Here is a 25,691-nt window from a genome sequence, read left to right on the forward strand (position 1 = left end):
GTGAGTTGGATTATGTTGACTGGTCTGGTGGATGTGGGTCAGTCTGAGTCAGTGGACCGGGATTTCTGGAGTGAAAAGGACTATTTGTTATGTAGGCTACTTGCTTCTTGTAGGATGTATGTATTTGCAATAACTATTTTTTTAATTTTTTTTTTTATTTGCACATATTTAAAACTTCACAAAATCCAGTCAATGAAAAAAAACAACAAGAAATGTGTCAGGAGAGGTCAAGAAGCCACAGGCTTATACAAAGGACCTCCCCCCACAACCCCAGGAGAAAAAAAACAATAACAAAAAAGGAAGAAAAATCTAAACTAACATCATTTTAAAAATACAACAACAAAAAGTACACAAAAAATGTAGAGATTGAAACTGTAGTAATGTTGCTGGTATGATGTCAATATGTCAAAAGATCATCACTGTCAAAATGTTCATATGCAGAAACCAAACAGTGGAAAACAATCCAATAAAAACAATGAAATACATACAAAAAACAGTACTAAAGAAAATAAATTATATCTAAACATATCAAAAGATATGTAGAATAACTGTGGGACAACGGAGTGTAACAGACTGCTTCCATTGTTTTGTGATTATCTGTTTGTCAGGAGCTTGTCTTGTCTTGTCTGTGTTTCAGTCTCGTGTTTATTCTGTAATATGTTATTATGTGTGTGTGTTTGTCTTGTCTAGGGATGCTCATTTTGAAAAAAATTCTTAACCGATAACCGATCCTCGTTTACCGATTATTAACCGCTAACCGACAAGATTTGTGCCTCCCGCCAGCTGCAGTGTACGAGCACAACAGACAACTGAGAAACCAGTTCATCCGTCCGGGAGCGTTAAGTTAGCAGCCACTTTCCCCGTAAAAGTCTCAACCGCACATTTAGTTTAGTTTAGCAGGTTGTCCGCTGTGTGTCTGCCCGGCGTAACGACACTCTGTCTGCCCGGATTAACGATAGCGAGTGTCCGATAAACAGTGTGTGTATTTGTGCTACGTTAGCAGCTTCTTGCTCACCGCCGCTGCCACACACATATAGTCTTTCAGCACAACTTTAACGAGTGTCTGTGTGTGTGTTCGCTGTGAGTGTGAGGTTGTTGGTGGCGTTATAGCTGTGAACGTAGGTGTAGCAGTGTGTGTACAGTTTACTTGTCGCTGAATATATGCTACGAAACTATTACTCCTCCGCTCCGCTCAAGCGAGCCAGAGAGACCTGAGCCGAATTCCTGTATCTTGCAAATCCGGCTCCGCCTCTTAAGACGGGCTGTTAAGGCGGACCAGCTTTTCTCCTTAAAGTGACGAGCCGCTCAGCTTTTTAATAAATTACAAATATTTCTTTTCACCGTTTTAACCGATAGCGTTAATCGGTTAAAATGCTCAATGTCGGTTAACGGTTAAACAGTTAATTATGAACATCCCTAGTCTTCTCCTGTTTATTGTTGCACTGTCACATTGTAAGTGTGTTTGTATTTCTCTGAATACTTCATAATAATGGTGGGTAGTGCCACAGGGCCGGAGTCATTCAGGCAGGACGCTGCAGACTCTTTAGCTACAGGGACGACGTTTTTTTGTAAGCAGGTGGGATCGTTCTCCTGTGAAGGTGATGTCAAATAACATGTGGCGTGTAAATCTGTTCTGAGGGCTGTTTGGTTCAAATCACCAGCTCCAACCGTCCAGTTGTTTTGTCATATGACTACTGATGACCTCATTAATGCCGGCGCATTGTATCTTTACAGTTTGTGTCGGACTGTCAATCTGTTTGGTAACTGTGCAAAGGGAGTGTAAGACGGAATAATGGCAACAAAAAAAAAATGTACTGGCGACTATTTGTTCAACTGTTTTACCAAAAGTTAAAAAGCAGGACTACATTATTGTGATGTTGCTGAGTGAACACTGTGAAGCTGTTTGATGTTCGGTGATCTCTAGAAGTTCAATAAGGAGTTTTTGAGCTGTGATGATGTGAATGAACATTTCTCTGTAACGTCTCTGTGTGTGTTTACTGTTTTCCAGCAGATGTTGGTGGTTAAAGAAAAGGTTCCCCCTGAGCAGCAGGAGTGGAGCTCCAGTCTGGACCAGGAGGACCCAGAGCCCCCACACATTAAAGAAGAACAGGAGGAACTCTGGACCAGTCAGGAGGGAGAGCAGCTTCAAGGGCTGAAGGAGGCTGATATCAAGTTCCCATTCTCTCCTGTCTCTGTGAAGAGTGAAGAAGATGCTGAAGAGAAACCTCAGTCCTCACATCTACATCAAAGACAAACTGAAGAGATGGAAACAGAAGCTGATGGAGAGGACTCTGGAGGACCAGAACCAGCCAGGAACTCAGATTCACATGCACATTTACAACCAGATACTGATGACAGGACCGGAGACTCTTCTGAACCTGAGACTGAAAACAGTGATGACTGGAAGGAGATCAGACCATGTAGTACTGTTGAGAAACCCTTTAGCTGCTCTGAGTGTGGGAAAAGATTTGGCCACAGTGGTAATCTGAAGAGACACATAAGCTCCCATACAGGAGAGAAACCTTTCAGCTGCTCAGTTTGTACGAAATCTTATAGACTGCGTGGAGATTTACAGATACACATGAGAACTCACACAGGAGAGAAACTTTTCCGCTGCTCAGTTTGTAAGAAATCTTTTACGAAGAGAGAAAATTTTCAGAAACACATGAGAATCCATACAGGAGAAAGACCTTTCAGCTGCTCAGTTTGCGAGAAATGTTTTAGACAGCGTGGAAATTTACAGAAACACATGAGAATCCATACAGGAGAGAAACCTTTCAGCTGCTCAGTTTGTACGAAATCTTTTACGCATGGAGGATCTTTACAGGAACACATGAGAATCCACACAGGAGAGAAACCTTTCAGCTGCTCAGTTTGTAAGAAATGTTTTTCAAAGAGTGGAAATCTACAGACACACATGCGCATCCACACAGGAGAGAAACGATTCAGTTGCAGTGTTTGCAACAAAAGATATGCTAGTCATCGACAGGTTAAAACACATAAATGTGTTGGTCGTCGGTCTTCACAGCTTCATCAAACTCAAACTGAGGAGAACAGAGAGGCAGAGCCTCCAGCCAGCAGCTCAATTGAACAGATGGAAACAGAAGCTGATGGAGAGGACTATGGAGGACCAGAACCAGCCAGGAACTCAGATCCAGATACACATTTTCAACCAGATACTGATGACAAGACTGGAGATTCTTCTGAACCTGAGACTGATGACAGTGATGATCTGAAGGGGAGCAGACCATGTAGTACTGGTGAGAAATCCTTTAGCTGCTCTGACTGTGGGAAAAGATTTTGCCACAGTGGTAATCTGAAGAGACATAAGATGCCACACAGGACAGAAACCTTTCAGCTGCTCAGTTTGTACGAAATCTTTTGCACAGTGTGAAAATTTACAGACACATGCCCATCCATACAGGAGAGAAACGATTCAGTTGTAGTGTTTGTAACAGAAGATTTGCCCGGCTTCTACAGGTCAAAACTTTTGTAATGCTAACTTAGCCTTAGCTTGTGGGGGAATGTATACTGCCATGATTGTTATTGATGTGAATTCCCTTGGTAGAAAGAACGGTCTGCATGTTACCATTAGGAGCTCCAAATCCAGGCAGCAATGTTTATCCACCATGTCCGCAGCTGTGCACCAACTTTGGTTTATATATACACACACACAGTCCTCCTCCTCTGCTCTTCCAGGAGTCCCTTGTTCGGTCCGCTCTGTAAACAGAGCAGCTGGTTAGTTCGATAGCAACTAACCGGGACGTTGTGTTTCGGCCAGGTCTCTGTGATGATTGTCACACAGTGAGGCATAGTTCTCTCTCGGATCTCATCCATCTTGTTGGTGAGAGACCTGGAGTTGGCGAGGAACAGACTCTGAAGCGCTGGTCTGTACGGGTTAGCCTTCAGCCTAGCATGTAGCCCAGCTCACTCACACCACTTCTGTTTTCTCTCCCTCCGCCGTCTGCGTCGCATCACTGGTGGGATAGCGAGTCTGACGTGCTCCGGGCTTAGTAGAATCTCCGGGGGGATGAAAGTTGTGTCCAATCTAAGAGCTGTGTGGTGTCATGAAAAATAGCTGGGATCTAGGGATGCTAATTTAGATTTTTCTTTTTTTAACCGGTAGCCGAACCTCATTCACACAAAACAATTCTGTAACGTATCTGTGTGTGTTTACTGTTTTTCCTGCAGACATCCAGCAGCTGTTGGTGGTTAAAGAAGAGGTTCCCCCTGAGCAGCCGGAGTGGCGCTCCAGTCTGGTCCAGGAGGACCCAGAGCCCCCACACATTAAAGAGGAACAGGAGGAACTCTGGACCAGTCAGGAGGGAGAGCAGCTTCAAGGGCTGGAGGAGGCTGATATCAAGTTCCCATTCTCTCCTATCCCTGTGAAGAGTGAAGAAGATAATGAAGAGGAACCTCAGTTCTCACAGCTTCATGAAATACAAACTGAACACACGGAAACAGAAGCTTATGGAGAAGACTATGAAGGATCAGAACCAGTCAGGAACTCAGATCCAGATACACATTTTCAACCAGATACTGATGACAAGACTGGAGACTCTTCTGAACCTGAGACTGATGACAATGATTATGGGATGGGGAGCAGACCATGTAGTACTGGTGAGAAACCCTTTAGCTGCTCTGACTGTGGGAAAATATTTGGCCACAGTGGTAATCTGAAGAGACACATAAGATCCCACACAGGAGAGAAACCTTTCAGCTGCTCAGTTTGTACGAAATCTTTTACACAGAGTGACACTTTACAGACACACATGAGAATCCACACAGGAGAAAAACCTTTCAGCTGCTCATTTTGTAAGAAATCTTTTACACAGAGAGGAACTTTACAGACACACATGCGCATCCACACAGGAGAGAAACGATTCAGTTGCAGTGTTTGTAACAAAAGATTTGCTAGGCTTCGACAGGTCAAAACACATAGATGTGTTGGTCGTCGGTCTTCACAGCTTCGTCAAACTCAAACTGAGGAGCACAGAGAGGCAGACACTCCAGTCAGCAGCTCAGTTGAACAGATGGAAACAGAAGCTGATGGAGAGGACTATGGAGGACCAGAACCATCCAGGAACTCAGATCCAGATACACATTTACAACCAGATACTGATGACAAGACTGGAGACTATTCTGAGACTGATGACAGTGATGATCTGAAGGGGAGCAGACCATGTAGTACTGGTGAGAAATCCTTTAGCTGCTCTGACTGTGGGAAAAGATTTGGCCACAGTGTTAATCTGAAGACACATAAGATCCCACACAGGAGAGAAACCTTTCAGCTGCTCAGTTTGTACGAAATCTTTGCTCAGTGTGAAAATGTATAGACACATTCGCATCCATACAGGAGAGAAACGATTCAGTTGTACAGTTTGTAACAGAAGATTTGCCCGGCTTCTACAGGTCAAAACCTTTCTAATGCTAACTTAGCCTTAGCTTGTGGGGGAATGTATACTGCCATGATTGTTATTGATGTGAATTCCATTGGTGGAAAGAACGGTCTGCATGTTACCATTAGGAGCTGCAAATCCAGGCAGCAATGTTTATCCACCATGTCCGTGGCTGTGCACCAAATGTTGTTTATATATACACACACACAATCCTCCTCCTCTGCTCTTCCTGTAGTCCCTTGTTTGGTCCGCTCTGTAAACAGAGCAGCTGGTTAGTTCGATAGCAGCGTCTGGGTCGTTGTGTTTCAGCCAGGTCTCTGTGATGATTGTCACACAGTGAGGCATAGTTCTCTCTCGGATCTCATCCATCTTGTTGGTGAGAGACCTGGAGTTGGCGAGGAACAGACTCTGAAGCGCTGGTCTGTACGGGTTAGCCTTCAGCCTAGCATGTAGCCCAGCTCACTCACACCGCTTCTGTTTTCTCTCCCTCCGCCGCCTGCTCCACTTCACTGGTGGGATAGTGAGTCTGACGTGCTCCGGGCTTAGTAGAATCTCCGGTTGGATGAAAGTTGTGTCCAATCTGAGAGCTGTGTGGTGTCATGAGAAATAGCTGGGATCTAGGGATGCTAATTTTGAATTTTTTAAAAACCTGATAGCCGACCCTCATTTACCGATTATTAACCGATTACCGGCAAGATTAGTGCGTTGCATGCAGGTAGTGCCACAGGGCCAAAGTCATTCAGGCCGGATGCTGCCGATTCTTTAGTTAAAAGGACGATGGTTGTTTGGAAGCAGGGGGGCTCGTTCTCCTGTGAAGGTGATGTCAAATAACTTGTCATGTAGATCTGCTCTGAGGGCTGTTTGGTTCAAATCACCAGCTCCAACCGTCTGGTTGTTTTGACATGCGACTACTGATGACCTCATTAATGCTGGCGCATTTTATCTTTACCGTTTGTGTCTGTCTGTCAGGCTGTTTGGTCACTGTGCACAGGGAGCGTAAGAAGGAACATTTGCAGAAAAAACTGTATGTTCAACTCTTTCACAAAAAAAATTCTGTAATGTCTCTGTGTGTGTTTACTGTTTTCCTGCAGATGTCCAGCAGATGTTGGTGGTTAAACAAGAGGTTCCCCCTAAGCAGAAGGAGTGGAGCTCCAGTCTGGACCAGGAGGACCCAGAGCCCCCACACATTAAAGAGGAACCGGAGGAACTCTGGACCAGTCAGGAGGGAGAGCAGCTTCAAGGGCTGGAGGAGGCTGATATCACCAAGTTCACTTTCACTCCTGTCCATGTGAAGAGTGAAGATGATGAAGAGAAACCTCAGTCCTCACAGCTTCAAAAAAGACAAACTGAACAGATGGAAACAGAAGCTGATGGAGAGGACTGTGGAGGACCAGAACCAGCCAGGAACTCCAATAGCCATTTACAGCCAGATACTGATGACAAGACTGGAGACTCTTCTAAACCTGAGACTGAATACAGTGATGACTGGAAGGAGACCAGACCATGTAGTACTGTTGAGAAACCCTTTAGTTGCTCTGAGTGTGGGAAAAGATTTGGCCACAGTTGTAATCTGAAGAGACACATAACATCCCATACAGGAGAGAAACCTTTCAGCTGCTCAGTTTGTAAGAAACCTTTTAGACTGCGTGAAGATTTACAGAAACACATGAGAACTCACACAGGAGAGAAACCGTTCAGCTGCTCAGTTTGTAAGAAATCTTTTACGAAGAGAGAAAATTTACAGATACACATGAGAATCCATACAGGAGAAAAACCTTTCAGCTGCTCACTTTGCAAGAAATCTTTTAGACAGCGTGGAGATTTACAGAAACACATGAAAATCCACACAGGAGAAAAACCTTTCAGCTGCTCAGTTTGTAAGAAGTCGTTTACGCATAGAGGAACTTTACAGGAACACACAAGAATCCACACAGGAGAGAAACCTTTCTGCTGCTCAGTGTGTAAGAAATATTTTACAAAGAGAGGAAATCTACAGACACACATGCGCATCCACACAGGAGAGAAACGATTCAGTTGCAGTGTTTGTAACAAAAGATTTGCTAGTCATCGACAGGTCAAAACACATAAATGTGTTGGTCGTCAGTCTTCACAGCTTCATCAAACTCAAACTGAGGAGAACAGAGAGGCAGAACCTCCAGTCAGCAGCTCAATTCAACAGATGGAAACAGAAGCTGATGGAGAGGACTGTGGAGGACCAGAACGAGCCAGGAACTCAGATCTAGATACACATTTACAACTAGATACTGATGACAAGACTGAAGACTGTTCTGAACCTGAGACTGATGACAATGACAACATTGCTTTTTGGAAAGAGAGCAGTGGACATCTGTCAGGTTTAAATACTCAAAAAACACAAGAATGAGATTGTCAATAAGAAGTCATTCTTCTTCTGTTTGAGCAAACAGCATTTAGAGATGGGCATGTTCTCAGTTTTAGACTTCTCACAGGCTGTATGTAAAGTGTTTTGCTGGTTATTAATAGTTTCATCCATGCAGTTGGCTCAGATTAAACTTGAAAATGAAGGAGGGACACTTCTGGTCTGATATTTGTTATGAAGGTATATGATTTTCTTTTAGGGTCCTTCAGACAAACCAATTTGGCAGCAACAATATTAGATTTACACTCCCAGACCCAAACTTATATCTTCTGTTTGAAACTTAAAGGAAAGGAAAACAAACTACCATCATTTGAATTTTGTTCGTTATTTTCTTACAGCTCTAAAAATGTAATAACATATTTGTCTTTCTTCAAACTGAGTTGGTTAAATAAGTGAAAAGCAGCGAGTGTTTCCTAAACTGATAGACTTAATAAAGGCAACACAAGAAGTGAAAGAGCTGCTTCATTCATTCCATATATGTTTCCTTTTTTTCTCTAGTCCTTGTAAAAATATCATGCCAAAGTGTGCCACAACACAAATTAGATTTTAACACATCATTTAATGACATCTGAGCACTAGATTCCCTGAGGACGGCCCAGGTTGTGGTTGAAAGCTTCAGAAGCAACAATTAATTTTCACCTTGTGTTGATAAATGTTTAGAAGCTTTTGTTTCCAAGTTCAATAATTAATCTTCAAGCTGTCATATCTTTCAAAGGGTTGTTTTAAACATTTATCTTCCTGCTTGTAATTTTTTGAGTAAACTTTTAATTTCTGTAACAACTTTTATTTTGAAGCTCCGCAACTAATCTGACCCGGAAGCTGTATTCTTTACTGAGGCTAACTTCACACTACTTGATCAAGATGGCGTCCAGCAGCAACATGTAACGTTTTGTTAGCAGAGTCTCTTTGTTGTCCAACAGTTCTGATCCATCAGAGCCTCTGTGTGTCTGGATCAACCTGTCTGAATGGACTTTGTGCTCTTCAGCTTTTATTCTGAAGGTCTGACCTCTGACTCATCTCCCGGTAGCCTACAAAGCTACTGAAGTTAGCTTAGCATGCTAGCTGGTTAGCAACACAGCTGCTAGTCAGAGTGACCGTTTGATGGAGAGCAAACTGTGTTTCTGACGGAGTTTGATGGAGAGCAAGTTTCTGTCATTGTGGTAAAATGTGTAAAGTCCAAATGCTGAGAGCGTTGGTGAAGCAGCGACTAACTGCGGCTGCTGAAGAGATATGTGGGCTGTTTGAAAGAACGATAGCAGAGTACGAGGAGGAACTCTCTCGATCAAAAGAGGAGAACGAGCGACAACAGAAACTACTGGACGCTGTTTTCAACCCTCAGCTTCAGTTACACAGAGCAGGTTGGTTCTCTTTACTTCTTCTTCTTCTCTGTTCTCTCTCTGGTTCTACCAGAACAGGTTGGTTCTCTTTACTTCTTCTTCTTCTCTGTTCTCTCTCTGGTTCTACCAGAGCAGGTTGGTTCTCTTTACTTCTTCTTCTTCTCTGTTCTCTCTCTGGTTCTACCAGAGCAGGTTGGTTCTCTTTACTTCTTCTTCTCTCTGTTCTCTCTCTGGTTCTACCAGAGCAGGTTGGTTCTCTTTCATTGTTTTATTATCACTTTAAACTGCTGGAGGAAGTATCCACATCCTTTACTTAAGTAAAAGTACTAATATCACGCTGATCACAGCTCCCATACGCAGTTCTGGAAACAGTTCAATAGTAAATCCACAGCTTTGTTTACCACTGATCATAATAGTATTATATTTGGTGTAGCCAAATTCTTTATTCATAAGGCAAAATGTTTATAGACCCCACCCTTCATGTGCTACTATAATGAAACTCTATATAAAGTCCCTGAAATGAATGGGAAAAAATAACTATATATCACTAGAAAATGATCTGACCCTATAACTATTATCTATTTTTATTTATTATATATTTATCTAATGGAATCTTTTCACGCCTTCTCTTTACTTATTCTTCTCTCTCTGTTCTCTCTGGTTCTACCAGAGCAGGTTGGTTCTCTTTACTTATTCTTCTTCTCTCTCTGTTTGTACTGACGGTCCTATATGAAGGGAAATAATGAAAATAATAAAACAATGCATTGCAGGGACTCACAATAACCAGCTCCTTATTCTTACTTCTGTTAATAAAAAGGGCACAGTCTTCACACTACCTAGTAAATGTAGTTTTGATTACAGCCTAATGCGCAGTCAGATTCCACCAATTTATCATCCATTAAGTAAATGTAAGTCTGGTTAACGATAATTAATGAACACAGGCTCAGGCTGTGCACAGTCTGCATATACAGTACTACTACTGATGAATCTAGTATCACCATTTCAAATTTGACTTTAACATAAACTCCTGGTTTTCCTCAATCTGTGTTTCAGAGTTTCCTGCAGACGTCCAGCAGCTGTTGGTGAGTCAAGAAGAGGTTCCCCCTGAGCAGCAGGAGTGGAGCTCCAGGCTGGTCCAGGAGGACCCAGAGCCCCCACACATTAAAGAGGAACATGAGGTACTATGGACCAGACAGGAGGGAGAGCAGCTTCAATGGCTGGAGGAGGCTGATATCAAGTTCCCATTCACTTCTGTCTCTGTGAAGAGTGAAGAAGAGGAACCTCAGTCCTCACAGCTTCATGAAAGACAAACTGAACAGATGGAAACAGAAGCTGATGGAGAGGACTGTGGAGGACCAGAACCAGCCAGGAACTCAGATCCAGATACACATTTACAACCAGATACTGATGACAAGACTGGAGACTGTTCTGAAACGGAGACTGATGACAGTCATGACTGGAAGGAGACCAGAGAACCTCAGTCAGGTTTAAACTATTTGAAAAATGATGACGTCCCTCTCAGTGATTTGAGAGGGAGTACTGATGAGAAACCATTTAACCGCTCTAAGAGTAGGAAAACATCTGGCATCAAGACTTTTCATACAGAAGAGAAATCTTTCAGCTGCTCCTTTTGTAACAAATCTTTTTCACGTTGTGGAAATTTACAGAAACACATAAGAATCCACACAGGAGAGAAACTATTCAACTGCTCAGTGTGTGGCAAAGCTTTTGTTGAAAGAGGAAATCTGAAGGTACACATGAGAACTCATACAGGAGAAAAACCTTTCAGCTGCTCAGTTTGTGAGAGATCCTTTGCGCATAGTGGAAATTTACAGACACACATGAGAACTCATACAGAAGAGAGCAGATTCAGCTGCTCAGCTTGTGGTAAAGCTTTCAGTGAAAGTGGAAATCTGAAGGGACACATTGAAACTCAAACAGGAGAGGAAAGCTGCAGCGTCTGTGACCAAAGAGTCACTTGGCTTAAAGCTAAAACGAATTCTAATAATATAATATTCATCGACTGATCCAAGTTAATGTCTTAACATGTTGTTTAGCTTTGTTTTCAGAATCAAAACATTGATCCAGCTTTATTTGTACCCAGAACACATAAGACCAAAGCGGAATTACGCTACCTAAAAGAAAGGCCCACCTAAAAATATCTAAATCAGTTTAAGTGAACGCTGTATTTAGAATAATAAACATTATAATCATTTTAATGTCCATGCTGGTGCGCGTCTCTAAATTGGAGAGAATAATTCATTTGGGTGGGTGGCAGGTAGAGGATTTATGCTTACACAGAGTTTCGGATGACGTCCGAGCCGATCCGTGCACCACTAGTCTGCGCATATCTCTCGCGTAAGATGAGATCCCGTTTTGTTCATAGTCTCAATGAGTGAAAGTAAAAAATCCTCTAAGAAAGACAGAGAATAAGCATATAAATGTTGATTTGAATATAGATAATGTTATTCTTAAAAAATATATTGATATTCAGATTTGGTAAAATGTGTGAGAGACTAGAAGGGGAAGTTACTGAGTTAAAAAGAAGTTTAACGGCACAATTTGTCAAAAAACACAAATTTCCTTGGGGACTAGAGTTGTTCCGATACCTATACCAGTATTGGAAATGCGTCCGATACTGCCCAGAATTCGGGATCGGGTATTGGCGAGTACATCAGTCTATGCACCGACCCGATACCATCATTTATTAACCTAGAAAAATTCATCAATTAATACTCATTTTCTGCTGTATTGACACTCGGGTACAGTACCTGCTGTGCTTTCTGCTCTCTCTTCTCTCCAACGGCGAGTTGATACGCGGACATCGCTACAGCATAGCTCTGCCTCCTCTCTTTGACTCACTCATGGTGCCTCCTTGTTGTCACTCGTCTCTGCTCCAGTTGAATATAATAATTTGCGGGTTTTGTTATGGTTCTTCCACCCTCCCTGAACGTTGTTTTGTGTTTAGTTTGGCAGCATAATGCTGAAATAACTCTTAACATAGCTGGCATAGCTGCTACAACCATGTGGCAAATAACTAGCACGTAGTCCGTTCGTGATAATATTATCTTACCAAACTATCCATTTTACTTATCATGCTTAACATAAAACCATGTGTGCTCATTCATACAGGAATACATTTCCTACGCTCTATGGAAATGATCTAATATTGCTAGTTTGATCTGCTACTCTTCTGCATCAACACTCCACACTGACCAACTACAGCAACCTCACAGGGTCAAAACTCAAACTCAACACTAGGTGGAGACGTTGTTTACCAGGAGAGGACAGCACAATGGTGTTAGCTCATGAAAGATGATGTTATGTACAAGAATAAAACGATTTAATTACTGTTCACGTTGACTACAGTCATTGTGCTGTTCTCTGCTGCTAGCCAAGAAAGTAAATGTTGTTATGTCATATTTGTCTTTTGATAAAAATGTTATGCATTCAATGCTGTGTCCATTCTTTCCCTGTGGTATCGAAAATGGTTTTGAATATTTTTTCAGGGTATCGAAGTTAGAAGTTCCAGTATCGTGACGACACTAACGATAGCAAACGACAACAGTGCGGTGCTAGCGGAGAGTGTAAAGATAACTGACTAACTGAATAATAAAAGAGAGTTCTATTGCATTCATTCTCTGTATGTATGTATGTTCGTGTTTTTACAAAGGGTTTATCTTGAGCTAGGCCAATACAACAAAGATAGTAATCGCCTCAAGACCCATCTTTTCTCCTCTGCTTACTCGTATCGGAACATCTTTATTAAGGATCCTCTCAAATGGCCACCTGCGGGTCCCTGAGACTCAGTACATTGAAAACCTATCAACATCACTGATGAGAATAGCAAGTCCCTCATCTTCCTCCCTTCTTTTCCAGTCTCCCTGCAATTCCTGTTCTCCCGCACCATCTGAAAGCGGTCTACAGACATGTTGGAGTCTGGGATGTCCTTGTGTAGCCATGTCTCACGATACTCTGACTCCTCGCCAGGGCTGCTAGCTCGTCCATCCTGTTAACCAGCAATCTCACGTTCCCCCATGGTGATGGAAAAGATATGACTCGTATTTCATTTTCTTCTCCTAGCATTTCAGTCCTACCCTACATCACCTCTCTTTTGGCATTTCAGGTATGTCCCTTGTCAACAGACCTCTGGTGTAATGCTTTACTGTTGTGAGACCACAAAATTGTGGGACTAACTATTAAACTAGCTAACTGAAAACACAGCTAAGAAAATAAAGAAAACATCAAATTAGAATATGTTAACGAAAGAACAAGAAAAGACAGATCAACTGCAGCAGGAGTAGACGAGGAGGACCCAGAGCCCCCACACATTGAAGAGGAACAGGAGGATCTCTGGATCAGTCAGGAGGGAGAGCAGCTCTTCATTTAGTGTATTTTAATCATTCATCTTCCTGCGTGTGTAACTGAAAGAACTTAATAAAGGCAACACAAGAACCGAAAGAGCTGCTTCATTCATTACATATTTTTTTCTTTACTCCTGGAAAAGATATCACACCATAGTGTCCCACAACATCAAGTTATGTCATTTAATGACATCTGAGCAATAGATTCCCTGAGGACGGCCCAGTTTCAAGAAACAACAACTTATTTGTTCCTTGTGTTGAGAAATGTTTTAAAGCTCTTTAAATAGTGTATTTTAATCATTTGGGTGTGTTTCTCTGAGTAATTTCTGTAACAATTTCTAGACTTTTATTTTGAAGGTGCCCCGGAAGCTGTATTCTTTACTGAGGCTAACGTCACACTATTTGATCAAGATGGCGTCCAGCAGCAACACGTAACGTTTTGTTAGCAGAGTCTCTTTGTTGTCCAACAGTTCTGATCCATCAGAGCCTCTGTGTGTCTGGATCAACCTGTCTGAATGGACTTTGTGCTCCTCAGCTTTTATTCTGAAGGTCTGACCTCTGACTCATCTCCCGGTAGCCTACAAAGCTACTGAAGTTTGCTTAGCATGCTAGCTGGTTAGCAACACAGCTGCTAGTCAGAGTGACCGTTTGATGGAGAGCAAACTGTGTTTCTGACGGAGTTTGATGGAGAGCAAGTTTCTGTCATTGTGGTAAAATGTGCGAGAACGAGGAGGAGCGACAACAGAAACACAGAGCAGGTTGGTTCTCTTTACTTCTTCTCTCTGTTCAATCGAAAGAGGTGACGTCAGAAAGAGGTGACGTCAGAAAGAGCATTGCAAATGTTACTCAAGTAAAAGTATGAAGTGACCTGCTCAGACATTTGTGGGTGCAGGTGCTCAAGGGGGAAACAATTGGCACCCCTCTCATAATTATTTATTAAAATAAAGTGTCATACAGTAGTACATCTATTTTACTTATTTACATATTTATTTATTACAATACTCATACACCATGCAGATGTTTAATACTCAACAGATGATGGACCAGCAGAGTGATTTACATGCAAATGTGTCTTAATCAATTGAAAAAGTGTTGTTTACTTTCAAGATTAATTATGATTTGTGATTTCTTTGGCTGTAACTTGTGTCACTCAGCGCTGACCCCCTAACCCTAACATCTCACATTCACACATATTGTGAACTTCACATTGGCTTATATTTTAAAAAAATTCGGGCCTATACTCAAAATGTTCAGGTTTAAGTGTACACTGTATGTGCAATATTTTCATTGATTTATCTTGCCGTCAGACAGCACTTTCAGACGGGGAACTGAACTGGAAGTGAAACTTATCTATGCTCTCTTCAAAGCCACCAGACACCGTTGACAAAAACATTATAGATAAGTTTCACTTTCAGTTCAGTTCCCCGTCTGAAACGGGTATCTGACGGCAAGATAAATGAGTGAAAATATTCAAAATATAGCGTACACATAACTGGATATTGAGCCTTTGTTTTTAGGTGGCTAAAAATCCTTTTTGCTGCTGCCCCCGTCCACAGCAGTACATTTCCTTGCTCCCATACTGGTACTCCTGTCTGTTTCTACTAACTGGGGGCGTGCTGCTGACCGCCGTCTAATGTAGGTAATAAACCTGCTATGGCTAAGTACTTCATACAACCCCATCTCAAAACACCCAAACTATCCCTTTAAGAACAAGGTTGTTTTCCGCTCCGTAGACAGTGATTTTGTTCACCAGTTCCCTATATGATGACTCGCCCCACCATTGAAGAGGCAGAGGATGGTTGTGTCATCTGCATATTTAATTATGTCGTTGTCCTGGGTGGAAACACAGTTACAAGTCTTCGTAAATATTTAGGAAGTGGATCAGAGATAACTTCTGTTATGATTTGACGCTATATAAAAATAAATTGAATTGAATCAGCTTTGCTGCGGTCCAGCCAAACAGAGCAGCCGGGTGCTGGGTTTGTGCGCAGACCTTTGGTGCAGTTGTGCGGAAAGTGTGAGAGAAGGGAGATGCACTGGCACGGTTTTACAGAATCAACCGGATATGTAACGCAACATCAAATTTATATTGATATAAACGGTATTGTCTCATCCTATAGCTCATTTGAATATATATCGATATACCTTAAAAAGTTCATATACCGACATAAATGCACGACACCAATCTTGTCGGGTAACACCACGTTGCTGTATGGTTGTATCGGAGTAGTTTTATGAGTACATGAGCACAGTATTGGACCCGATACTGGTATTGGTATCGGTGCATCCCTAGAGGGAATAATGGCAGAAAAAACTTTGTACAGGTTACTATTTGTTCAACTGTTTTACTAAAAGTCTAAACACAGATTCACAGCATTGTGATATTGCAATCTCTTACAGATGTTGTATAGAGACCTGACACGGCTGAGTGAACGCTGTGAAGCTGTTTGATGCTCAGTGATCTGTAGAAGTTCAATCAGGAGTTTTTGAGGTGTGATGTGAATGAATGACAACATTTCTCTGTAACGTCTCTGTGTGTGTTTACTGTTTTCCTGCAGACGACCAGCAGCTGTTGGTGGTTAAAGAAGAGGTTCTCCCTGAGCAGCAGGAGTGGAGCTCCAGTCTGGTCCAGGAGGACCCAGAGCCCCCACACATTAAAGAGGAACAGGAGGAACTCTGGACCAGTCAGGAGGGAGAGCAGCTTCAAGGGCTGGAGGAGGCTGATATCAAGTTCCCAATCACTCTTGTCTCTGTGAAGAGTGAAGATGATGATGATGATGAAGACGAACCTCAGTCCTCACAGCTTCATCAAAGTCAAACTGAACAGATGGAAACAGAAGCTGATGGAGAGGACTATGGAGGACCAGAACCAGCCAGGAACTCATATCCAGATGCACATTTACGACCAGATACAAATGACAAGACTGGAGACTCTTCTGAACCTGACACTGAAAACAGTGATGACTGGAAGGAGACCAGAGAACCTCAGTCAGGTTTAAAGTCTTTGAAAAATGCTGAAGTTGCTGTCAGTGATTTGAGATGTAGTACTGGTGAGAAACTACTTAGCTGCTCTGAGTGTGGACATCTGAATAGAAACATACAATCTCACACAGGCGAAAAGCCTTACAGCTGCTCATTGTGTGGGAAAGATTTCATTGAATGTGGAGCTCCTAAGAAACGCATGAGAGCTCATACAGGAGAAAAACCTTTCAGTTGCTCATTTTGTGATAAAAGATTTTTGCGCAAGGCAGATGTGAAAATACACATGAGAAGTCATACAGGAGAGAAACCTTTCATCTGCTCAGTGTGTGGTAAATGTTTCACTGAAAGTGGAGTTCTTAAGAGACACATGAGATCTCATACAGGAGAGAAACCTTTCAGCTGCTCAGTTTGTAAGAAATCTTTTACGCAGAGTGGAAATTTACAGAAACATGTGAGAAGTCATACAGGAGAGAAACCTTTCAGCTGCCCAGTGTGTGGTAAAGGTTTCATTGACAGTGGAGTTCTTAAGAAACACATGAGATCTCATACAGGCGAGAAACCTTTCAGCTGCTCAGTTTGTAAGAAATCTTTTACACAGAGTGGAAATTTACAGAAACACAAGTTAGTCCATACCGGAGAGAAACCTTTCAGCTGCTCAGTGTGTGATAAAGGTTTCATTGAAAGTGGAGTTCTTAAGAGACACATGAGATCTCATACAGGAGAGAAGCCTTTCAGCTGCTCAGTTTGTAAGAAATCTTTTACACAGAGTGGACATTTACAGAAACACATGAGGATCCACACAGGAGAGAAACCTTTCAGCTGCTCAGTGTGTGATAAAGGTTTCAATGAAAGTGGAGATCTGAAGAGACACATGAGAACTCATACAGGAGAGAAACCTTTCAGTTGCTCAGTGTGTGGTAAAAGATTCATTTTAAGTGGAGATCTGAAGAGACACATGAGAACTCATACAGGAGAGAAACCTTTCAGCTGCTCAGTGTGTGATAAAAGATTTCCACGCAACACAGATCTGAAGGTACACATGATAACTCATACAGGAGAGCACCCCCTTTAGTTGTTCTGTTTGTGGTAAAGGTTTTGTACAAAACATAAATCTGACATACCACATGCCACGTCACAGGGGAAGAACCATTTAGTTGCAAAGTTTGTGGTAAAAACAATTTCCAGAATAGCTAGTATGACACCACATGCCAGTCCACACGGGTGAAAAAAATCAGTTGCAGTGTTTGTGTAATGTCCACTGACTTTCCTCTGGCCTCTTGTCAGAAGAGAGCTCTCTCTCTCACTATGTGTTTCCGGTCTGCCACGTACCTCTCTGAGTGCCTGGATCACCCACCAGTGGTTGCGTTAGACTTTCTTGTTAGTGTCGTATAAATTCCGTCATAGCCTAATCTATTATCTCCAGTCATTTTAATTTTATATTTCTAATGATAATAAGACATAAGCCTATTTAAAGGTGAAGGCTGTTATTCTAATCCAAGACACTTTTTGTCAAATTCAGCGAATTTTCTCACAGTCTGCTGTCCGTTCGGTTTGTGCACTTAGAAAAGGTCTAGTGTTCATACAGCCCTGGCTCTGTAAACGGGAAGGAGCTGTACTGAATGTATTTTTTTTTGTTTAAATATTTGAAGCATCTATTGATGAATGACACTTTGAATGTCTGTTAATACAGGTGCAGCCTCCCTTTGTGTTTGACAAGTGGGAGAGCAAACAGTTTTTGACTGCAGTGTAAATGTTGTTTTTGAAGGCTAAATGGCGACAAATATGGATTGAAACAGAATATTTTGTTAGATAAAAACATGTTGTGCATTTTGAAAATGATTACATCCATCTTTTTTCAATGAATTTTAACTTTTGGATTGAGACAATTACAGAGACGAGGTCTGAGCATCACGGCGGAATCTCCTAAACAACTTTAAATTGGGTCATTTACAGTGTTTCTTGGTTTATAACACTGCTTTTATTTAGTTTTTGCACAGGACATGATAATTGAGTGATACATTTGACTTGGTTGCTGTAGTTTGTTTATCTGGTTATAAGTTGATGTTTTGACATATTGATCTGATTTTATATGATAATGTGATGTGAGCATATTTAGAACATAGAAAAGTGAATATCCTCCCCTACTGTTTCTTTTTCTTGTTTCATTAATATATACAGTATTCATGAATGTTAATTGAAATGTGGTGGTACAAGGAGCCCTCTATGTACAGATCTCCACAGATAGCAACGCTCTTGTACAACAATAAAATGTCTAATAAAAGACTCAGGAGCAGCAATTTGGCAGCAACAGTTGAAATATTAGATTCCAAGACCAAAATGTATATCTTCCATTTGAAACTTAAAGGAAAGGGAAACAAACTACCATCATCTTTTGAATATTTGTTTTTTCACAGCTATGAAAATGTAATAACATTTGTGTCTTTCTTCAAACTGAGTTGGTTGAATGAGTAAAAAGTGTTTCCCGGACTGAAAGGACTTAATAAAGGCAACACAAGAACCGATAGAGCTGCTCCAGTCATTCCATATATGTTTCTTTATTTCTCTACTCTTTGAAAAGGTATCACACTATAGTGTGCCACAACAAAAATTAAATTTTAACATGTCATTTGTTGACATCTGAGCAATAAATTCCCTGAGGACGGCCCAGGTTGTGGTTGAAAGCTTCAGAAACAACAACTAATTTGTTCCTTGTGTTGAAAAATGTTTTGAAGCTTTTGTTTCCAAGTTCAAGAATAAACCTTCAAGCTCAATGAATGTCTTTCTTTAAAAAGTCTATTTTAATCATTTATCCCCATGCGTGTGTTTTTCTGAGGAAGTCTGTAATTTCTGTAACAATTTCTAGACTTTTATTTTGAAACTCCGCAACTAAGGTGTCCCGGAAGCTGTATTATTTACTGAGGCTAACTTCACTATTTGATCAAGATGGCGTCCAGCAGCAACATGTAACGTTTTGTTAGCAGAGTGTCTTTGTTGTCCAACAGTTCTGATCCATCAGAGCCTCTGTGTGTCTGGATCAACCTGTCTGAATGGACTTTGTGCTCTTCAGCTTTTATTCTGAAGGTCTGACCTCTGACTCATCTCCCGGTACAAAGCTACTGAAGTTAGCTTAGCATGCTAGCTGGTTAGCAACACAGCTGCTAGTCAGAGTGACCGTTTGATGGAGAGCAAACTGTGTTTCTGACGGAGTTTGATGGAGAGCAAACTGTGTTTCTGACGGAGTTTGATGGAGAGCAAGTTTCTGTCATTGTGGTAAAATGTGTAAAGTCCAAATGCTGAGAGCGTTGGTGAAGCAGCGACTAACTGCGGCTGCTGAAGAGATATGTGGGCTGTTTGAAAGAACGATAGCAGAGTACGAGGAGGAACTCTCTCGATCAAAAGAGGAGAACGAGCGACAACAGAAACTACTGGACGCTGTTTTACACCCTCAGCTTCAGATACACAGAGCAGGTTGGTTCTCTTTACTTCTTCTTCTCTCTGTTCTCTCTCTGGTTCTACCAGAGCAGGTTGGTTCTCTTTACTTCTTCTCTCTCTGGTTACTGACATCTATAAACCACTTCATAAAGGTTAACATTCAGGTCTGTGAATTTGTGGTTAGTGGTAATGTCTATAATGTTAAACCCAGTAAGTCTTCAACAAGAGCAACAACTTAGCCTATATCTTAAAGTTTGATTAAAAGACAGCTTGTAATGAAGAAAATCACATTCAGTACTAATAGTAAATGGTATAACATGTATTATTTAGTCAGTATATTATACATTTTATACAAGGCGAAAGGGTATTAACATGACATTCAGTATGCAAGGTTGAAAGTATTTCAGTCATTTATTAAAGCATGTGTATCACACCATTTAAAAGGCATCTCAATTCAGTAAGCCAAAGCGGCGTGCACGCCTAGCTCGACCACACGGCTGATACAAACACAACAGGGTATTTGGGTGTACTGGCCCAATCCCAATGTCCTCACTCACAGACTCACAGACTTTGTGGCACATTCAATATATTGTCTCATCCTATATCTCATTTGAAAATATATCAATATACTATAAAAAGTTCATATACCGCTCTACATGCAAGGCACTGATCTTGTCGGGTAACACCCCGTTGCTTTAAGGTTGTATCGGAGTAGTTTTACGAGTACATGAGCACATTATTGGAGACGATCCTGGTATTGGTATCGGTGCATCCCTAGAGGGAATAATGGCAGAAAAAACTTTGTACAGGTTACTATTTGTTCAACTGTTTTACTAAAAGTCTAAACACAGATTTACAGCATTGTGATATTGCAATCTCTTACAGATGTTGTATAGGGACCTGACACGGCTGAGTGAACACTGTGAAGCTGTTTGATGCTCAGCGATCTGTAGAAGTTCAATAAGGAGGTTTTGAGGTGTGATGTGAATGAACGACAACATTTCTCTGTAACGTCTTTGTGTGTGTTTACTGTTTTCCTGCAGACGACCAGCAGCTGTTGGTGAGTCAAGAAGATGTTCCTACTGAGCAGCAGGAGTGGAGCTCCAGTCTGGACCAGGAGGACCCAGAGCCCCCACACATTAAAGAGGAACAGGAGGAACTCTGGACCAGTCAGGAGGGAGAGCCGCTTCAAGGGCTGGAGGAGGCTGATATCAAGTTCCCATTCTCTCCTGTCTCTGTGAAGAGTGAAGAAGATGATGAAGAGGAACCAGAGTCCTCAATGTTTCATCAAAGACAAACAGAACAGATGGAAACAGAAGCTGATGGAGAGGACTGTGGAGGACCAGAACCAGCCAGGAACTCAGATCCAGATTCACATTTACAACCAGATACTGATGACAAGCCTGGAGACTCTTCTGAACCTGACACTGAAAACAGTGATGACTGGAAGGAGACCAGAGAACCTCAGTCAGGTTTAAACTGTTTGGAAAATGATGAAGTTGCTGTCAGTGACTTGAGATGTAGTACTGGTGAGAAACCATTTAACTCTCATACAGGAGAAACATATTTGAATTGCTCAGTTTGTGATAAAAGATTTTCACGCAAGGCAGATGTGAAAATACACATGAGAACTCATACGGGAGAGAAACCTTGTAGTTGCCCAGTTTGTAAGAAATCTTTTACACAGAATGGAAGTCTACAAAACCACATGAGAACTCACACAGGAGAGAAACCTTTCAGCTGCTCAGTTTGTAAGAAATCTTTTACACAGAGTGGACATTTACAGAAACACATGAGAACTCATACAGGAGAGAAACCTTCGATCTGCTCATTGTGTGGTAAAGGTTTCAGTGAAAGTGGAGATCTTAAGAAACACATGAGAACTCATACAAGAGAGAGACCTTTCTTCTGCTCACTTTGTAAGAAATCTTTTACACAGAGTGGACATTTACGGAAACACATGTTAGTCCATACCAGAGAGAAACCTGTCAGCTGCTCAGTGTGTGATAAAGGTTTCATTGACAGAGGAGATCTGAAGAGACACATGAGATCTCATACAGGAGAGAAACCTTTCAGCTGCTCAGTTTGTAAGAAATCTTTTACACAGAGTGGACATTTACAGAAACACATGAGACTCCACACAGGAGACAAACCTTTCAGCTGCTTAGTGTGTCATAAAGGTTTCATTGAAAGTGGAGATCTGAAGAGACACATGATAATTCATACAGGAGAGAACCCCCTTTAGTTGTTCGGTAAGAAGGCTAAAATTGCATCAAATGTGGATTGAAACAGAATATTTTGTTAGATTAAAAACATGTTTTGAATTTTGAAAATGATTACATCTATTTATTTTCAATAAATTCTGACTTTTGGATAAAAACTGCGACCAACAGTAAAATCAAAGAACATTATATTATTAATCTGATTATTTTCTTAGCTAAATTTCATATACATAAATCCAAATTTAGTAAATCTAAACCTTTATTTTTTGTATTTGAACATGAAACCAAACAATTCATTAAATTGATTCTCCTCCGAAAACAAAAAAGCTATTAAGACGGTAACTTTATGCACCTCCTTTAAATTATTTATCTAAATGTTTACTTTCCCTGGCTTTGTACTTGTAAGCTGTTTATCCCCTGGCATCTGTTATTTTGTCTTGTTCCTTTTACAGTTTTTCTTTGTAATTGAACCTGTATGACCAGTTTGTGAAATGGATGGGAGGATGGGAAATAACTCTGGATTCAGCTATTAGTGCATTTTACAACTTTAAAAACGTTATTTTTTAAATAAGGGCTATTAGAGTGTTCGATGGGAAGTTGATTCACCTAAATAAAAATGATCCGCTGAGTTACAGACGTCTCTTTCCCAATGTTAGTCTATGGGGGGAAGTAGTTTGGGCCCAATGGCATCACGTGACGGACACGGAAGCTGCAGTACCGCCGTTAACCACTACGAAAGTCCGGATCGTCAACCGGCGCTCTTCATGGAGACCTGACTCATCTCCAACAAGGATGCTCACTTCACACTATTTGTTCTGATCCATCAGAGCCTCTGTGTGTCTGGATCAACCTGTCTGAATGGACTTTGTGCTCTGAAGGTCTGACCTCTGACTCATCTCCCGGTAGCCTACAAAGCTACTGAAGTTAGCTTAGCATGCTAGCTGGTTAGCAACACAGCTGCTAGTCAGAGTGACCGTTTGATGGAGAGCAAACTGTGTTTCTGACGGAGTTTGATGGAGAGCAAGTTTCTGTCATTGTGGTAAAATGTGTAAAGTCCAAATGCTGAGAGCGTTGGTGAAGCAGCGACTAACTGCGGCTGCTGAAGAGATATGTGGGCTGTTTGAAAGAACGATAGCAGAGTACGAGGAGGAACTCTCTCGATCAAAAGAGGAGAACGAGCGACAACAGAAACTACTGGACGCTGTTTTACACCCTCAGCTTCAGTTACACAGAGCAGGTTGGTTCTCTTTACTTCTTCTTCTCTCTCTGTTCTCTCTCTGGTTCTACCAGAGCAGGTTGGTTCTCTTTACTTCTTCTCTCTGTTCTCTCTCTGGTTCTACCAGAGCAGGTTGGTTCTCTTTACTTCTTCTTCTCTCTCTGTTCTCTCTCTGGTTCTACCAGAGCAGGTTGGTTCTCTTTACTTCTTCTCTCTCTGTTCTCTCTCTGGTTCTACCAGAGCAGGTTGGTTCATTAAACAAACTGAATCTTTCTTCTTCCCCCTCAGATCTGTTCTCTCAGCATCTATATGACAGAAAGTAATGAAACATAAAGTTCAGGGCCCTGATTCAGAAAACGGGTTGCCTTTGCAAGGACCCAGCCCGGCACAGAGGACACCAGCTCCACCGGGCGAGCCACCAGGGCGCCCCAATACATGATTATGTTAATATATCTGAGTGAGCAGGATTGTGGTTCAGCTGTAGAATGTAGTTTGAAAGCGAGTTTTCTAAATAGTCTGCATATAGTCTGAATATGAACACTGTAAGCGGACTACTTGATTACTATAAGCAAATTATCTAATGACTCTGTCCCCAAGCTTTTTGATCTAATGAGCGGTTGATCACTGTAAGCGGTTTCCACTGTACTACTACTACTACTGCTGCTACAACTATAACATGGTATATGGCTTGACTTTAACATAAAATCCTGGTTTCCTCAATGTGTTTCAGTGTTTCCTGCAAACGTCCAGCAGCTGTTGGTGGTTGAAGAAGAGGTTCCCCCTGAGCAGCAGGAGTGGAGCTCCAGTCTGGTCCAGGAGGACCCAGAGCCCCCACACATTAAAGAGGAACAGGAGGACCCAGAGCCCCCACACATTAAAGAGGAACATGAGGAACTCTGGACCAGTCAGGAGGGAGAGCAGCTTCAAGGGCTGGAGGAGGCTGATATCATCAGGTTCACATTCACTCCTGTCCATGTGAAGAGTGAAGATGATGAAGAGGAACCTCAGTCCTCACAGCTTCATCAAAGACAAACTGAACAGATGGAAACAGAAGCTGATGGAGAGGACTGTGGAGGACCAGAACCAGCCAGGAACTCAGATCTAGATAGAGATCCAGAACCAGATACTGATGATAAGACTGGAGACTCTCCTAAACCTGAGACTGATGACGGTGATGATTGGAAGGAGACCAGAGAACCTCAGTCAGGTTTAAACTCTCTGAATAATGATGAAGTTCCTGTCAGTGATTCCAGATGTAGTGCTGGTGAGAAACCATTTAGCTGCTCTGAGTGTGGGAAAGGATTTGACCAAAAGGGGAATCTGAACAGACACATGAGAATTCATACAGGAGAGAAACCTTTCAGCTGCTCAGTTTGTAAGAAATATTTTATACAGAGGTGGAATTTACAGAAACACATGAAAATCCACAAAAGAGAGAAACCTTTCAGTTGCTCAGTTTGTGGTAAAGCTTTCATGCAAAGTGATCCTCTGAAGATACACATGAGATCTCATACAGGAGAGAAACCTTTCAGTTGCTCTGTTTGTACTAAATCTTTTACACAGAGTGGAGATTTACAGAGACACATCAGAACTCACACAGGAGAGAAACCTTTCAGCTGCTCAGTTTGTGGTAAAGCTTTCATTGATAGTGGACATCTGAAAAGACACATGAGGTCTCATACAGGAGAGAAACCTTTCAGCTGCTCAGTTTGTGGTAAAGCTTTCATTGATAGTGGACATCTGAAAAGACACATGAGATCTCATACAGGAGAGAAACCATTCAGAGCCTCCAGTCAGCAGCTCAACTGAACAGATGGAAACAGAAGCTGATGGAGAGGACTGTGGAAGACCAGAACCAGCCAGGTACTCAGAATCATATAAACATTTACAACCTGATACTGACGAAACTGGAGACTCTTCAGTCCTGAGACTGATCACAGTGATGACTGGAAGGAGACCAGAGAACCTCAGTCACGTTTAAACGGCAAAAATTAATTATCTATCGATCAACAGGGCTCAACAACAACGGCAAACAGGAAGTGCTGCTTTAGGGAAGAAGTAAATCTATTGATCGGAGCATTTGAATATTTTATGTTTTGTTTACTTGTTTATTTGACTTGGACTTAATAAAGGCAACACAAGAAGTGAAAGAGCTGCTTCATTCATTCCATATATGTTTCTTTTTTTCTCTACTTCTTGAAAAGATATCCCACCATAGTGTGCCACAACATGAATGACATTTTAACACGTCATTTGATGACATGTGAGCAATAGATTCCCTGAGGACGGCTCAGGTTGTGGTTGAAAGCTCCACAAACAACAACTTATTTGGACCTCGTGT

The 25,691-nt window shown here is 41.6% G+C and overlaps 4 protein-coding genes across 5 annotated transcripts in view; all 4 read left to right on the forward strand.

Moving 5' to 3' along the window:
• LOC141753821 (uncharacterized) overlaps positions 1–25,691 on the forward strand; it is a 443,535-nt gene that overhangs the window by 101,869 nt on the left and 315,975 nt on the right. The window lies entirely within an intron of this gene.
• On the forward strand, positions 1,387–25,327 carry LOC141753804 (uncharacterized). Of its 2 annotated transcripts, XM_074612393.1 has the most exons (5): positions 1,387–3,260; positions 4,192–5,193; positions 20,956–21,720; positions 24,093–24,160; positions 24,197–25,327. In XM_074612393.1, the coding sequence occupies exons 1-5, from the start codon at positions 2,012–2,014 to the stop codon at positions 25,157–25,159; spliced, it is 4,047 nt and encodes a 1,348-aa protein (XP_074468494.1). In that variant the 5' UTR covers positions 1,387–2,011; the 3' UTR covers positions 25,160–25,327. The 2 variants fall into 2 exon arrangements, with proteins under 2 accessions (XP_074468494.1, XP_074468493.1); XM_074612392.1 differs by lacking the exons at positions 20,956–21,720; positions 24,093–24,160; positions 24,197–25,327 and adding an exon at positions 6,491–8,242 and having other exon boundaries at positions 1,477–3,260.
• On the forward strand, positions 8,636–12,760 carry LOC141753817 (uncharacterized). Its single transcript, XM_074612416.1, has 2 exons — positions 8,636–9,155; positions 10,188–12,760. The coding sequence occupies exons 1-2, from the start codon at positions 8,963–8,965 to the stop codon at positions 11,159–11,161; spliced, it is 1,167 nt and encodes a 388-aa protein (XP_074468517.1). The 5' UTR covers positions 8,636–8,962; the 3' UTR covers positions 11,162–12,760.
• LOC141753809 (uncharacterized) lies at positions 14,119–19,183 on the forward strand. Its single transcript, XM_074612404.1, has 2 exons — positions 14,119–14,256; positions 16,057–19,183. The coding sequence occupies exons 1-2, from the start codon at positions 14,214–14,216 to the stop codon at positions 17,550–17,552; spliced, it is 1,539 nt and encodes a 512-aa protein (XP_074468505.1). The 5' UTR covers positions 14,119–14,213; the 3' UTR covers positions 17,553–19,183.

The sequence above is a fragment of the Sebastes fasciatus genome, chromosome 17, assembly GCF_043250625.1.
Source record: "Sebastes fasciatus isolate fSebFas1 chromosome 17, fSebFas1.pri, whole genome shotgun sequence".
NCBI lineage: Eukaryota > Metazoa > Chordata > Actinopteri > Perciformes > Sebastidae > Sebastes > Sebastes fasciatus.

Bases quoted from the DNA above. Each gene is read 5' to 3' on its own strand.
- LOC141753804 (XM_074612393.1), top strand. From the start codon at position 2,012: ATGTTGGTGGTTAAAGAAAAGGTTCCCCCTGAGCAGCAGGAGTGGAGC. The intron at 3,261-4,191 runs GTGAGAAATCCT...TTTTTCCTGCAG, and splicing joins GAGCAGACCATGTAGTACTG to ACATCCAGCAGCTGTTGGTG. The intron at 24,161-24,196 runs GTCCAGGAGGAC...CACATTAAAGAG, and splicing joins AGGAGTGGAGCTCCAGTCTG to GAACAGGAGGACCCAGAGCC.
- LOC141753817 (XM_074612416.1), top strand. From the start codon at position 8,963: ATGTGTAAAGTCCAAATGCTGAGAGCGTTGGTGAAGCAGCGACTAACT. The intron at 9,156-10,187 runs GTTGGTTCTCTT...TCTGTGTTTCAG, and splicing joins GCTTCAGTTACACAGAGCAG to AGTTTCCTGCAGACGTCCAG.
- LOC141753809 (XM_074612404.1), top strand. From the start codon at position 14,214: ATGTGCGAGAACGAGGAGGAGCGACAACAGAAACACAGAGCAG. The intron at 14,257-16,056 runs GTTGGTTCTCTT...GTTTTCCTGCAG, and splicing joins ACAACAGAAACACAGAGCAG to ACGACCAGCAGCTGTTGGTG.